Source organism: Patagioenas fasciata, chromosome W (assembly GCF_037038585.1).
Source record: "Patagioenas fasciata isolate bPatFas1 chromosome W, bPatFas1.hap1, whole genome shotgun sequence".
Classification (NCBI taxonomy): domain Eukaryota; kingdom Metazoa; phylum Chordata; class Aves; order Columbiformes; family Columbidae; genus Patagioenas; species Patagioenas fasciata.
Genome location: NC_092559.1, coordinates 59,235,854 through 59,251,337, shown reverse-complemented (window position 1 = coordinate 59,251,337; position 15,484 = coordinate 59,235,854). Strand labels below are relative to the sequence as shown.

At 43.0% G+C, this 15,484-nt stretch overlaps 1 protein-coding gene across 2 annotated transcripts in view; it reads right to left on the bottom strand.

The window, feature by feature from the left end:
• The window catches only part of LOC136114520 (protein FAM219A-like), a 128,310-nt gene that overhangs the window by 33,123 nt on the left and 79,703 nt on the right, over nt 1–15,484 (bottom strand). For both annotated transcript variants that reach the window (XM_065859881.1, XM_065859882.1), the window contains exon 2: nt 1,877–1,976. In XM_065859881.1, the coding sequence (XP_065715953.1) occupies nt 1,877–1,976 (100 nt within the window). The remainder of the gene's footprint in view (nt 1–1,876; nt 1,977–15,484) is intronic.

Below are 15,484 nucleotides of genomic sequence, written 5' to 3'. Positions count from 1 at the left end.
GTTGTGCTGTCATTAACACATAACTGCTGCTCCCTGCCTTTTCCTGAAAAGCAGCCATAGGTGATTGCAGGACAGATCTACTGTCCCAACGCACTTGCTCATATCCTGTATCAGTAGCTCAGGGTCCTCCACTTTGCTGCATAATCTTGCTACGCTTGTATATCCAACTTTGTCTTCTCCCTAGTCACTCTTTCTGCAAGATCTTGCCTATTCAACCACTTTCTTTTGCTTTGCTGTCCATGAGTCTACTCTATGACATTCATTTCTGTACTGCCATGACCAGATTTGTCTGATTATTGAATTTACCATAGACTCAGGCAGAACCTTGAGACTGCACAAGTGCTTCCAAGCCTTTTCCTGGTGTTTCTTTAAGCTTCCTCTTATAAATGAGGCAAACATCAGTGCTTGCAGTAATACTGTAGGTCCTTGGGTAAAACCTATATATCATCAGAGAACATCTCTTCATAATCATACACCAATGCCCAAACTTCCCCAAGTCTTCTTAAAGTCTTAGCTGTTTGCTGACCTTCCCTGTCACTCATTTGGTAGGGGCCAAAGCTATTCCACTAAACATCTGGGCACCCACTTCTTTCAGAGCCTTACTCAGCATGGCATAGAAACACAAAATGGTTTGGATTGGAAGGGGCCTTTAAAGATCATCTAATCCAACCCCCTGACATAAGCAGGGATATATTCTACTAGATCAGGTTGCTCAGAGCCCCGTCCAACCTGATCTTGAATGTTTCCAGGGATGGGGCATCTACCATCTCTCTGGGCAATCTATTCCAGTGGTTCACCACCCTCACTGTAAAAAAAAGAATTCTTCCTTAGATCTAGCCTGAATCTCCCCTCTTTTATTTTAAAATCATTACCCCTTGTCCTATCGCTATAGGTCCTGCTAAAAAGTCTATCCCCATCTTTCTTTTAAGCACCATTTAAGTATTAAAAGGTTGCAATAAGGTCTCCCCAGAGCCTCCTCTTATCCGGGCTAGCTAAACAACCGCAACTCTCCCAGCCTTTCCTCATGGGAGAGGTGTTCCATCCCTCTGGTCATTTTTGTGGCCCTCCTCTGGACCTGCTCCAACACGTCAACCTCAACCAGCTCCAGAAGCATCCCATCCATGTCATTTGTTCTGATCTGAAAGACAACCAGGGGACTGTTTCCTGCTCTTATGGGAAATTTTCCAGACTTAGATTCTCATTTTTTAACCACGTTCTGAGCAAAACACACACTATTCCTTTGATCTCTCCCTCGTCAGGTTCTTGAGTCTGCATGGCACAATAGTGGCTCAGATTTTGGAGGCAGGACAGCCATGTGTGGATTGCTGTCCTCTTGCAAGCATTAACCTTGTGAGGAAGAAGAGTATTGTGCTAATGTGATAATTTTGTTTCCAGAACTTCAAAAATATTGCTGAGAAATAGCACAAATATTTCTATGTGAACCTTTACAAAGCTACAAACCCTCCACCTCACAGTAACACAGCTATCTTTTCCTAGTAGTCCAAGTCTCTAATCCTTTCCCTTTTGTTTGCAGTTATCCTGTCTTCTTTTTACAGTCCCTCTATATTATCTTAATTCTTTTTCTGGTCCAGCCTTGCTCTTAGCTTGATAAAAATCTGTAGGTTTAAAAAGCTATGCCTTCCTTTGAAGGCATAACTTCCTTCCTCTATCACAGCCCAAGATAAAGGGTCCTTGCATATTTTTAGGTCAGGTCCCTGAGCAGCAGAATCACACTGATAAACTGCTCTGTGAGTTGTCTGAGCTGAGCTGGCATGCTCAGTTACATGCATGGAGATCTGCATATGATCCCACAAGCACCTCATCATATTTCAGACCTTGGATTCAGCATTTTCACTCTCCATCAGCAAAGACTCACCTAATTTCACTTGAAGTGGGGATGGCTTATAGTTCATGGCTATAGTCTCTCCCTCTCTTGTATCACAATCTCTGTCCAAAATTGATGCAGCTGTTGGATCCTGTTAACAAAGAAAATGAAACAAAACAGAATGGTTTAGCTAAAAGTTATGCACTCTCTTCTCTAATTGTCTATTAGGTGAGTCCATTCCCACCCGCATTCAGATGGAACAGAGAACATGCTGGTGTTTTGAATGGCTGAAACCTCAGGAGCAAAACACAGAACTTTGGAAGCATGTTTAGTATGCTAAAAGTACCTCTGGAAACACCAGATTTCATCTGACTTATATGATGGATGATACTGGGAATATAATATGGAAGGTGTGTCACCAGTTCAACAAATTAATCCTGGGCTGGCAGTAGTCCAAAACCATTTTCATGTGATGACTCTTCAGGGTGTTGTATGAAATGCATTTACAGTTTCAACTGAGTTCCAAGTGGACCAGTCAACCTCATGATCAAAAATAAAAAGTCTGTGACCAGTTGCATGAAAGTCCAGCTCTGAACAAATGAGGACTGAATGAGTAGGAGAATTCAATCTTCGGTCCCTCTTGGAGAGGAATGAAGAAGTCTGTACTTCCCAATCTAGACCTATTCTGTGGCTAACTGGAAAGATTTAACTTCATTATCTGTCAGCACAGCACCTTTAACTGTCACTGAAATTCCCCTGAAAACCAAAGCTCCCCAAACACGGGGTCCGCCCAATCGCACCTACTTGCAAACAAGCTAATCCAGGTAGTGTTGTACTCTGTGGTACAGCACATCACAGGATACAGATAGACAAACTATCAATTCAGGCAGCTCCAGCACTGATGAAAATATTTAAAGTCTTTTCATGGCAAACTTCAAACCTGTTGGAAATGTCTCTATTTAACACCATAGTGAAAATTAAAATTGGTTTTCAAACACGTTAACTTCTTCCCACCTAGAAGCTAGAAACTAAATTAAATATGCATATATATATATGTATGGGATGTATAAGGTGGTAAGTGGCAGGCCACCACCCAGATCCAGGCTTCCCAGATGAGAACCTTTTCTCTGACAGTCTGGGAAAAGGAAGAATACAGCTGTTTGTAAAGAGCATGACTCCAAGAGCTGGATGCTTCCTAGTGCTACTGAACACAACGAAGTCCTTGGAGCCCCAATCTGCTGTCTGCAGGAAAGCATGGGAGTAGACATGGTGCAATGGCCAGATACTGCCTCCTGTGATGGTACAGTCCAGCACTTGAATAGGGACTCCCGTGTGGAAGGAACCCACAGCTAGCAGTTTGCATGGCCTGGCCACCTGGACTAGCTCAGATTCAAACTGTTAAAATTATACTTAAACTCTTTAAATTAAAGATTTGTCTTGGAAGCTGATATGCTGACAGTAGCTTCTCCTTGTGGGTAACTTGCCAGTGACATTAGACATCCATTTGAATGAACAGTGGGAAGGAAGAAATGTTCTGAGTTGCCTTTGAGGATCTGAACTCTGGTCCTGGACCAGAGGACTCAGCTAGAGCAAAGGCTTCTTAGACCACCAGAGAAGAGAAAGATGATTTTCAAAGAGCGATTCATTCCATCCTGTCTTAGACACTCATCTTCAAAGGAGATGAGTCCATTCTTGGAGATGTGTCTTCCTTTCCCCCTACTGACTACAGAGGAGGCCTGGCAACTGGTGGAGACTGCACCCCTGCCCCTGATACTGGAGGTGAGGATGATGAAGGACACACCTCCAGAGTCCATAACAATGCCAATCCACAGCAGGAATTAATCTTTAAGGTTTGGAATGATGCTTTTCTGCCTCAGCAGCAGTGCAGCTCTACAGCAGACCCACACGTTATTGCTGCACAACAGACTCATGACTAGCACAGAGTATGGGCGACCACCACTGTGTGAAGTGGTTTCGTTAGAAGGAGATATGTTGTTGAATTAGTCAGGCCCAAAGGAATCTCAAGGCCACTTCGAGAAGCTGAGAACAGAATCTGCTGTGAGAAAGAGGGACGTTTCTTCATTAACAGGGCCTCAGCATGGCGTGAGTCATCGGACCTATCATCGGTGGGGCTCCAGCGTGTGGACTGCCCATGATACTCATTTAGCGAATCCATGCTTGGAGCGTGGATTCCTGATTAGAGAATAGTTGCGTATATAAGGAGACATGTTTCTGTAATAAATGGCTTTTGCGTGATTCACATTGAATCGAAGTGCTGAGTCCTTTATCGTTCCAACAAATGGTGACCCCGACGTGATACTCCGAACGGCATCTCACTAAGGTCGGGGAAAAGCCTGGAGCGGCCCAGCCGGAGGCGGCTCAGCTGGACTGAGAGCCGGGCGGAGGCGTACGGACGTTCCGCAGATAAATTTTGTTGAAGAAGGCCCCGGGAAAGGTGAGCGGCTGGGAGCAGGAGGAAGGAAGAGTGAAGTTATGGGGCAGAATATATCCTCAGAGGAAGAAGCTATAGTTAAACTCCTCCTACATATTCTCTCTATGAGAGGACTTAAATATGAAGAAAGTAACATACGTAGACTGTTGGTTTGGTGTAGAACTAACGGCTACCCGACAGAAGCTGAGAAAGCTTTTAAAATTGAACTTTGGGACGATATAGGGCAGAAATTATGGGATAAGGTTAGTGACGGAGATAAAGAAGCTAAATCATTAGCGACTACATGGAAGCTTATAATTTCCACCTTAAAAGAATTTAAGGCTGAGCGGGCTGCGGTTACTGGAATTTTTGCAGCGTTACAGCCTGATAAGAACTCTAAAAATAACCGTGAAGCTTATCCAGTTCGTGTTTTTGATACCCTTCCTGCTCCATGCCCTGTTGTGCCTTCGGCGCCCCCGATGATACAACAGTCTGGGGCGGAGGGAGGAAAATTACCGAGTGGATGACCTCCTGTACCATCACACGACCCTGGAGAGACCAAGAAGTCCAAAGAACTGGAGTCAGATAATTTGTCAAAAGGACTGGTGAAAGTTGAGAATGCTAAAGTCGTAAATAAGTGTAATATCAATTCTTTTACTGATTCATGTCCGCCTTCACCGCCTTCCACCCTTCCAACTCTTACAACAGAACAGAAGGAGTCGCCGGAAAAGAACTGGGCAAAAGAACTGTGCGAAAAAATAGATCAGCTATTAGTGAAAGAATCCAGCACTCAGGAAGGCGATTGTTTTGATGGTGACGAGAAGGGGGGTGCGTCAGGGGGTGTGTCGGGGGGCTCGGGTTCTACAAATAATTATGACCTTAAAAAACATTGGCAAGGAATTATCAGAAATGCAATGATAGAAGGTGAAATAACAAGTGCAGACCCATTCATTTACCAGCGAGACGCACAGGGTAATCAGAATGCTGGGTGGGCTGGGTTGCGTTGGGAGGAGATAAAAGAGGCGAGAAAAGCGGTGCAGCAGTATGGCTTACATGGAAAATATACACAAGGCTTTATTAATACTCTTTTTGACGGGCAAATATTAACTCCTTATGATTGTCGTCAGCTAGCTACGTTGCTACTAACACCAATGCACGAAGTTCTCTGGAGAAGTAGATGGATTGATGCTTGTGAGGAAGCATCTATTCTTAATTTAGACCGTGAGGAGGGAGACCCGTTGCGCCTTGCTTCGAAAGATAAACTGATAGGGGCAGGAGAATTTGCTAACCCTTAAGCGCAAGCACGGCTAAATACTGCCATCTTGCGGCAGAGTTCCTCTCTTGCAAGAGATGTTTTCCGAACTCTACCGGAAGAAGGTAAAGCAGTCCCTCCATACTCTCAGGTAAAGCAAAAGGACAATGAATCGTATATGGCTTTTCTTGACCGCCTAAGGGAAGCCTTGGATAGGGCACCGACTGATACCAATGTAAAAGAATCTTTGTTTATGACACTCGCAGTTGAGAATGCTAACCCAGTTTGTAAGAAAATTTTGCTTGCTTTACCAAAGCGTAGCTCAATAGCTGAGATGATGGATGCTTGTGCCAGGGTGGGCTCAGACGAAGAAAAATTTGGTCTTATGGCTTCTGCATTTGCGGCTGCTATTAAACCCCTGTTAGCTCACAATCCAAATAGATCAGGCCCAGTTTGTTTCAAATGTGGAAAAACAGGGCATTACAGATTCCAATGTCATGTCAATCAGACTTACCGCAGATCAAATAAGAGGGTTTCAGGCCCAATAGACAATAATGTATGTCACCACTGTGGAAAATTTGGGCACAAAGCTAAGGACTGTAAGTCTAGTCTTCATAAAAGTGGGCAGTCACCAGGAAACGGGGAAACGAGCGCACCGAGACCTGGCGCAACGACACAAGTGAGGTCTCAGGCTGCTTGGACACAGTCACCGCTGCCACTTCAGGGTGTGCCGGAGTGGATGTAGAAACTATGAAAGATGTAACATTAATTGACTCTCAGATACAAAGCATACCAACAAACATGACTGGACCATTAGGGCATGGTTTAAGTGCTTTGCTTCTAGGGAGATCATCTGTCACTAGAAAAGGCATTTTTATACTTCCAGATATAATTGATGCAGATTTTGCCGGTATAATTTCTATTATGGTATGGACTCTTAGTCCACCAGTCCATATTCCCAAAGGCTCAAAGATAGGTCAAGTGGTTCCATTTAAAGCAAACGTTCCAAAAGTTTCAATCAAAGAATGTGCAGAAGGAAGCTTTGATTCTACGGACAATGCAGAGCTGTATTTAGCTCTAGACATTAGTAAGGCAAAGCCAATGGAAAAGGTGACTCTTTTAGATAAAACTAGTCGTTCACAGACTTTTAAAATTCTGGTAGACACAGGTGCAGATGTGACTATTATCAGCAAAAAAGACTGGCCAGCTTGGTGGCCTCTCGAGTTTCCGCAAATACCAGTCATGGGTGTTGGGGGTATGCAGAATACCCAGGTGAGCAAATATCATATCTGATGACTCACTATGTTCTGTATGACCTTATGTGATGTCTATCCCTGTTTCTCTATTAGGACGGGATGTGTTAGGACAACTAGGAGCAACTCTGGTGACAAAACAACAGCATTTCTAGAAGCGGACATTGATGATGGGCGACCAGTACTGAAATTACAGTGGAAAAATGATGATCCAGTATGGGTAAATCAATGGCCGCTCAGTAAAGAAAAACTTGCTCATGTCGAAGAGCTAGTACAGGAACAGCTTGAAAAAGGGCATTTAGAGCCATCTACAAGTCCCTGGAATACTCCTGTGTTTACTATTCAGAAAAAATCAAACAAATGGAGGTTGTTACATGATCTTCGAAAAATTAATGATACCATGGAAGACATGGGAGCATTACAGCCGGGATTACCATCCCCTGTCATGATTCCAGAAAATTGGCAGATCTTAATAATTGACTTGAAAGATTGTTTTTTCACCATTGCTTTGCATCCTGATGACTGTAAATGTTTTGCATTTTCCATAAATTCTGTAAATAAGGCTGAACCTGTGAAAAGGTATCAATGGGTAGTTTTGCCACAGGGAATGAAAAATTCCCCAACTATGTGTCAAATTTATGTAGCTTGGGCCTTGCAATCAATCAGAAAATCTCATCCTGAGTTAGTGATTTACCACTACATGGATGACATATTAATAGCTGGGGAAACTTTTTTGACTGATTTGTTGATAAATGAAGTATCTGATACATTGCAGCATAGAGGATTGCAAATTGCTCCAGAAAAGGTACAAATTCAACCAGCATGGAAATATCTTGGTTGGGAAATTTCTCAGTCCACAGTGAAACCTCAGAAAATAGTATGTCGGCCTGTCATTCAATCCTTAAATGATGTGCAGAAACTAGTGGGTGATCTGAATTGGGTCCGGACCATTTGTGGGATCACTAATGAGGATTTAGCTCCAATTGTAAAACTGCTAAAAGGGGATAGTGACATTAGCTCTCCTAGAACGCTTACTGCTGAGGCGGAAGCTGCTCTGAAAAAGATTATGTCCAAACTTGTAAAAGCTTTCAGCCATAGGTGGAACCCAGATTATGTAATTGGACTACTAATTGTAAACAATACTAACTATCCTTTTGCTCTCATAATGCAATGGACAACTGGTAAGGAGCCGTTAAAGATCTTAGAGTGGGTGTTTTTGCATTTTCAACTCAAACGAACCATTACAACCAGGGTTGAGGTCTTTGCTCAGCTTATAGTGAAAGGTAGGCAGAGAATAGTTGAAATTTCAGGGGCTGAGCCTGCATATATCATTGTTCCCCTCATTTCAGAATATTTACAGTGGGCTTTGCAGAACTCCTTACCTTTTCAGATTGCGTTATTAGATTCTCAAGCTTTAATTAAGACATTTTCCCCTCCACACAAGTTAATGTCAGTTTTGAATATGGGATCAATGGAGGAGGGTCCCCCTCTTCTCTCAGAATTTCCTGTTAAAGGACCCACAGTGTTCACTGACGCAGGGGGTAAAATGCAGAAAGCAGCAATTACATGGAAAACAGATGGAAAATGGCACGATGTGATACTAACTGACCTGAAAGGATCAACTCAGCATTTGGAACTCAGGGCTGTAATAGAAGTGTTTATCAGATTTGCTCATAGCCCAGTGAATATTGTTTGTGATTCTTTGTATGTGGTAGGTGTGGTAGCTCGCATTGAAAGATCATTGCTCAAAGAGGTTCAGGATGCACAACTGATGTCTTTGTTCAAGCAACTATGGTTGTTGATCGAAGAGAGACAACACCGATACTTCATAACACATATCCGTAGTCATCTGACAATTCAAGGCGATTTAGCTGAAGGAAACCGCCGAGCTGATTTTCTTGTATCTCCTGCCTGGGTTTCACCTCCAGTAGATAGGTTTGGGCAAGCAGTACGCTCTCATAGTTTCCTCCATCAGTCTGCTCAGGTCTTACAGCGGCAATTTTCATTGTCCGAAAGTGAAGCCCGAGGTATTGTTAAAAGTTGTGCAGATTGTCAGCGCATCTCAGTAGGGCTGGGTGCAGGAGTCAATCCAAGAGGATTAGGAGCCTTGGAATTGTGGCAAATGGACGTCACACATGTCCCTGAATTTGGCAGGCTGAAGTATGTGCATATGTCTATTGATACATATTCTTTCGCCATATGGGCCACTGCTCAGACTGGTGAAACTAGTTCACATGTGCAACGACATTTACGTTCTGCTTTTGCAGCTTTGGGAGTTCCTGCACAGGTCAAGACAGACAACGCACCTGGTTATATTGCCAAAGCTACTGCCACCTTTTTTCAATTGTGGGGTGTTAAGCACATTACAGGGATACCAAATTCTCCTACTAGTCAGGCCTTGGTAGAACGGATGAATCGAACTCTCAAGCATCAGCTTGACAAACAAAAAGGGGGAACTGACTGTACTACTCCACATGACAGACTAAGCAAAGCATTATGTGTCTTGAACTTTTTACGCCTTCTGGAAGGGTTCGACATTCCACCTATGATTTGTCATGGAACAAGCTTAAAAGGACACTTGACAGACCTTAGAGAAAATCAATGTCAGGTCAAAATACGCAATGGAGTTACTGGTGAATGGGAGGGTCCTTTCCAATTAATAACTTGGGGAAAGGGTTATGCTTGTGTCATTACAGACCAAGGATCAAAATGGATTCCTGCGAAATGGATCAAGCCATGGCTGAATAAAGACAACAAAGATTCGACAGATGCAGAAGGACAGGAGGGAGATAAGTTGTGAGAATTGTCTCAAATGTAAACCATGAATTCTTATTCAGTGTTATAGATGCTCCTAGACCCAGTGGTCTAAAAGCTTATTAGTAAACAGATAAGGTACCTTCCATAGAGAATGCTAATTTGAACAGATAGTAAGAGTTCCAAAAGGGTGATATTACAATTAGATAATCTATGCATAGATAAGGTAAAAGGATAAGATATTTCTACCATGGTAACCTAATTTAGCAACTGGTAAGGTTTTAAAAGAGATATTAAGATTAAGCTATAGAACTTTTAAATAGGTTAATATAAGTTTTAAGATATTAAGTCAATAATTAGCATATGAATAGGTTAATATAAGTTTTAAGATAGTAAGTCAATAATTAGCATATGCTGATGGTATTAAGTACGTTACTCTATAAACTGCGCAGTTATAGATCTTTTAGGAATTTAAGAGAATATATTGTATTAAGTTGTCTGACTATTCGAAAATAGTGCGTTGGTAAGGTTGTCATAAGTAGAATTAAGGTTTTATATATGATATGAAGGTTTGAGTATAAGCAGATAGTTGTTTAATCTTATTAAGTAAGGTTTAGCTACATTATATGTAATTGTAATTATGTTGTTAATCACGTGTCCTATGTTGCAGTGTATTTCAAAGACGATTCAGCATGCTGTTTAAGGGGTCTGACTAGTTCAAGAACAAAAAGGGGGAATTGTGAAGGGGTTTCGTTAGAAGGAGATATGTTGTTGAATTAGTCAGGCCCAAAGGAATCTCAAGGCCACTTCGAGAAGCTGAGAACAGAATCTGCTGTGAGAAAGAGGGGCGTTTCTTCATTAACAGGGCCTCAGCATGGCGTGAGTCGTCGGACCTATCATCGGTGGGGCTCCAGCGTGTGGACTGCCCATGATACTCATTTAGCGAATCCATGCTTGGAGCGTGGATTCCTGATTAGAGAATAGTTGCGTATATAAGGAGACATGTTTCTGTAATAAATGGCTTTTGCGTGATTCACATTGAATCGGAGTGCTGAGTCCTTTATCGTTCCAACACCACTGTGTGCATGGGACAGGCCCGCTCCCTTCAAAGAGTAAAATGGAACCAAAGGAAAATTGAGTTGGGCCAGAGACAACGTCCCTAGTGCCAGCATGTATCTAACCCTGGCCCAGGAGCATCAAGGCACTGTCATATTTCCCATCCATCACCTCATATATGTTCTGCAGCAATGCAAAGGACTCTCTTAACCAGAGAACCAACCTGTGCCTCTATCAGTTGCCCCTATACAGAAAAAGAAATACACAAAAAAATCAGTTCACTTAGTGAGGGATGATGATGACCCAGGGTCATCACGAGAACAGGAGGAGGCAGAACCAGAGATAATCACCTGATCTCTATCCCCATGTGAGCTGTGAGATATGAGAAAAGATTTCAGCCACCGGGATGGCGAGCGCATTGTTGCCTGGCTGCTCCGATGCTGGGATAATGGGACTAGTAGCTTGGAATTAGAGGGATCCCTGTCTAGGGAAGAGGACAATGACAAGGCAATTGGGAAAAAGACACAAGCCCTCAGCCTCTGGAGGTGATTTCTGCCAGGCGTGAAGGAAAGGCATCCCTTCAAGGAAGATGTTACCTGTCACCCAGGCAAGTGGACTGTGCTGGATCGGTCAAGATGGGGTTAATTTCTACACTTTCAGGACATCCAGGTATTCAATACCATATAAGGTCACACCCAGGTATAAAGGCGAGAAGCCATGGTCATGATCTCTGTCTTGCTGGTGGTCCAGATCGGCTTCTTCTTGACCACGTGGTTTGGTGCTTTTGTATTTCTGGTGCGAGTTGCGTGAGTTGCAGTTCGGAACAGGACTGGACTGGACGGGGTGGGGGAGTGTGGCAGGATGCAAACCCCTCCTTTCTCCCCCTCCCTCCTTCATCATGGAAGGAGTAGACACATCTCCCTCTCTCTCTGCTACTTGAGGCTAACAGCTTCTTTTGTTTGGCCCCAGAGCACCCTGGCCAGGGCCCTTAGGAGAAGAGAGTGCCAAGGTGCCAGGGAGCCACTGGGTGCCTGCAGCCAGTGTGGGGGATGTTTGGAGGCTTCAGGGGCACCCTCACAGCCAGGGTGGGGGTGCAGAGAAGCTTCTGGAATGCCTACAGTCAGATCTAATCAGCCTATAAAAAAACGGGACTCTCATCGAGACTCCGCCCATTGTCGTGGGTCTCTCGGAGCACGAGCAAGATGCTACCGCCGAGAGCCCCCCCTCCCCGGGATGGAGACTCCGCTTGCCTTGCTGCCACGTGTGTGAGTAAAACTTCTCCTCACAGGACTGCGAGTATATTTATACTTTCCATGCACATATGCACGTGTAACTTTCCGTGCTCAATATGAGCACGTGTAAAATTAATCCTCGCATAATCGCGGGTGTATTTTCCTCCTGTGCTTCCACATAAGCACGTGTAATATTCCATGCACATTTGCACATGTATTAACCCTTGCAGGATTGCGAGTGTATTATAAATTTACCCTCGCAGAATCGCGAGTGTACACTTTCTGTACTCACTACAAGTACGTGTATCTCTTTAAAATAATCCCACACTGTGTACAGGCAAGTGTGTACTCCTCCCGGACTCAGAGACAGCACCGGCATTGTTTTGGGTGAAGCCATGTGCATGCACTCTGTGGACCGCCTATTGTTTTAGGAAGGATAAAAAGAAAATTATAAAGTATTGTGGTTTTGTCTGGACAAAGGAGCCCATAATGGGGTGGAAGGTATTCTGGCCAAAATACGGATCCGATGATAATTGGTTATGCCAAGATCTAAATTGGTACATAAAAATAACTGTAGGGGGTTTAAATCCTCCTCAGTACCAGGGTGGGGTCGAGTCCTTCCCTTGCTGCAGCACGTATATGAGTACAAAGTGTGTGGCGTGATCAGCGTAAAGCACACATAAAAGGGTATCCGAGTCCCTCTTGGGAATGGGAAAATATCCTTTAGACATAAACCGTTGACCAAGTCTGAGACTAGGATTGGATCCAGCCGCATCTAGACTCCTCTCCGAAGAGAAGTTTAGAAAGCAAGGGGGTCCTTTCTGAATATCATGACTCAACAGGAGGGTCTCCCCGAATTTTTTTTAGCAATGGGAAATAAAACTTGGCATAGAAAAGGGGACGCCCTTGGCTGAGGTATTGCAAAATTGGGAAAAGATTTATGGTACAGCAAGTTTGTCAAGAAAAGCATCCGATGAACTTATGTTGAGAAGATTGGAAATTTATAACTAAAAATCACCTAGAAAAGAGATGTCCTGGACAAATGAATTACTGGTATGTATAGGATGATTTGGCATATGACCACCATAAAGAGGATGGTCGAAAATGAGTATAAAAACATCGAGAAAGAATTTTAGCAACAGTTGTGAGTAATTTAACTAAGGTGCCTGCAGAGCCGTTCTCTGCAACGCCCTACACTCCCCTCTCTATCACCTCTTGATTCCCTCCCCAACTGTCTTTGTTGTCCTTACTGCTTTTGCTGGGCTTTACCCTGGGATTGCTAAAGTCTTTTGCAGTGCAGCCAGCAGTGGATGTGTGTGTGTATATGTGTGTAGGGGAAGAAGTGTGTGTGGGGGGAGCGTGTATGAAATGCTCTCCTCCCCTCCAGTGTTACATGTATGTACCCGTTGCCCCTGGGACCCTGGGGATATGGTTATGTGAGGAAATCAAACTCTTAAGGGAAGATGGGGACTGATGTGCATCATTATTTTCTAATATTTGGGGGGGGGGGATATAATCTATCCTGAGCCAATGTTAACCTGTTATTGTGAGAGTTGGTCTGTCCAGAAAGATAATTTAAAAGAATGTGGAATTAACCCTACGGACAGGGGGAAACTGGACTGCCTGGCCCCAAGCTGATTCTAATTGAGATTATAACAAACAAATGGAGATAACTGCCAAACAGTGGTTAAAAATCTGATAAAAGCTTTTGAGGAGGTAAGAGTAAATTGAACTGAAGTGCAGGAATGTAGACAGAAGCCAGAGCCCCATACCAGCGCTGACTGGGGAAGATTTTGGCAGGCTTTGTAATGAACTGGTAGTAAGTGTGATAGTAACAGAATCAACTTTACAAGATGTTTCCTTCCATGTTGTCTTACAGTTAGGACAGGGTGGGTCTTTGCTGCTGGATCTGTTACAGTTAGGACAGGATGGGCCTTTGCTGCTGGATCTGTTACAGTTGAATTAATATTAGGATAGCAACCAGTCCTGTAGCCATAGAATTCTTGTAATCAGTAACCAAACTCTGTTCTTAAAGCTGACATAGATTTATGGTATATTCTTATAAGGCAGGTAACTGTAACCGAGCCTTATTCTTAAGGTGGACATGGATTTACAATATATTCTTTTAAAGTTGGTACCGTAGAAAATAACTGATAATCATAGCATCTTTTAGATAGAAAGTTTGTGTTAGAATAGGTGTGGAATATGCTAATGGTTGTCAGGGGTGTAATGAATATGTATGTGACTAACTTGTATAATAAGGTATGGTCTGAATCAGCTGTTCGAAGCCAGCTTTGGGTGCGAACCCCTGGTTTCACAGCGCTGAAATAAAGCACCGCACATAACTACGTCCGTGGTTATGTGTCCTGATTGCTAACAAGTGTGTTTGTGGATCTATGGAAGTATTTCAAAGAGCATGTGCTAAGCTGGCAGGAGGAATTTGCAAAAATTCTGAGTGTGGTCATGTTTGTGTCTGATGGTCAGAAGAGAAGCAAAAAGTCAAACTAATGAAAGAAAGATGGAACAGGAGATTGATTTGTTAGCAGCAGCTTTAGCTAGGAATTTGCAAGTGAAAGATAAAAGATAAAGATTGGGGGGGAAAAAAAGGGAAAAAACTGTGGAGGATTTAGACCTAAATCAGGTGGAAAAAAGGGAAAGAATGAGAGAAAATGGAATGCTATTATTGTGGAAATCTGGGATATTTACCCCTAGGGCGGCAACCATTCGCAATGACTGAGGGAGGAAAACTCAAACACTTTGGAAAATCAGAGGGGCTGAAAATGGTTTGTTGTTGTGTGGTGGGGTTTTTTTTGTTTTGTTTTGTATTTTTTGATGTGGGGAAACTTGTTTAAATCGCAAAAGGGCATATAATTTGTAAAGTAGGAGGTCATGAAATCAAGTTTTAAGTAGATACAGAAGCTACTCTATCCCTTTTAAATTTTACCCTAAAACAAGATCTAAGACTGAAGAAAATTGTAATAAATGGGGTAGCAGGGGGGTAAGGAGAGACAATTATGAAGAAACTCCTATTTGTGACAAGAGGAATTAAAAGTGTATGGGGAAGGTTCGTATTAGTGGAAGATTCCCCAGCTTATTTATTAGAGAGAGATCTTTTACAGGCTCTGGATGTGGAAACACAGTTATTGCTTGGGGGAGGGTAACAAGGAGAAAATTTGAAAGATATTATATTCCCTGGAAATTTATGTTGGTTTTGGCTGGGGTGGAGTTAATTTTCTTTATGGTAGTTAGTATGGGACTATGTTTTGGATTTATGCTAAAAACAGTGTTGATAATACAGAGATGTTTTTGTTATTGCTGAGCAGTGCTTGCACAGAGTGGAGAGGCCTGTTTTGCCTCTCACACCATCCCACCAGCAAGTGGGCTGGGGAGGATAAGCGATAACCAGTGGCATACTTATCTAAGCTCTTAGACCCAGCATCTCGAGGTTGGTCAGACTGTGTGCAAGCTGAAGCAGCAGCTGCTCTTCTTCTGGTGGAAGAACACAGGAAATTAACCTTTGGAGGAACTTTAGTTATGAGCACTCCCCATCAAGTAAAAACAATCCTGACCCAAAAGGCTGGGAGGTGGCTAACTGACTCAAGAATCTTGAAGTATGAAACTATATTAATTGAGAAAGATTATTTGATCTTAACAACAGAATCATATTAAACCCTGCTGCTT